The sequence below is a fragment of the Gekko japonicus genome, unplaced genomic scaffold (genome assembly GCF_001447785.1).
Source record: "Gekko japonicus isolate JY-2015 unplaced genomic scaffold, Gekko_japonicus_V1.1 scaffold6436, whole genome shotgun sequence".
Classification (NCBI taxonomy): Eukaryota; Metazoa; Chordata; class Lepidosauria; order Squamata; family Gekkonidae; genus Gekko; species Gekko japonicus.
The window spans coordinates 5,824-6,490 of record NW_015162668.1 but is presented as its reverse complement, the minus strand read 5'-3'; the positions used below and the strand labels follow the sequence as shown (position 1 = coordinate 6,490).

Sequence of the window (667 nt, the reverse complement as noted above, 5' to 3'; positions counted from 1 at the left end):
TTTCCCTACCCCTCCCCACAACAGACACCCTGTGAGGTAGGTGGGGCTGAGAGAGCTCTTTCGAGGACTGCTCTTTTGAGAACTGCTCTTGAGAGAACAGCTCTGAGAGAACTTGTGACTGACCCAAGGTCACCCAGCTGGCTTCATGCGGAGGAGTGGGGAAATCAAACCTGGTTCTCCCAGAACAGAGTCTGGGCTCTTAACTACACTACACTAAACTCTTAACCACTACACTAAACTCTTAACCACTACACCAAACGTGGGGCCCAAGGCCTTGCTGCGCTCTCCTACCTTCAGTCCCTGAACCGCATCTTCCAGAAGTCGCAGGTGATGCTTCACCCCATCCAACTGCTGGTGAGACAGGATGACAGGGGAGGTGTGCCCCTCCCTCTCCAAGTGCTCCGAGCTCCACTCCAGCTCCTGAGGGCCGTTGGGGGTCCCCCCTGCTGGAGATGAAGGAGTCTTCAGCGTACGGTTCTCTCTCGTCCCAACAGTGCAAAACTTCCCCAGTCAATCTCCTCTCCAACACGGTCCTTCCCCAACAATCTTCTCGCTTTATACTTCCATTCCGGGCTTTTTTTGTAGCAAAAGCCCAGCAGGAACTCATTAGCATAATAGGCCACACCCAACAACAGAAACTCATTAGCCTATCCAGCCACACCCATGA

General features: G+C 53.4%; 1 protein-coding gene across 1 annotated transcript in view; it reads right to left on the bottom strand.

Moving 5' to 3' along the window:
- Nucleotides 1-667, bottom strand: part of LOC107106388 — a gene marked incomplete at its 5' end in the record, with an annotated part of 10,528 nt that overhangs the window by 5,845 nt on the left and 4,016 nt on the right. The window contains one exon of the mRNA XM_015406524.1: nt 292-443. Within this exon, the coding sequence (XP_015262010.1) occupies nt 292-443 (152 nt within the window). The remainder of the gene's footprint in view (nt 1-291; nt 444-667) is intronic.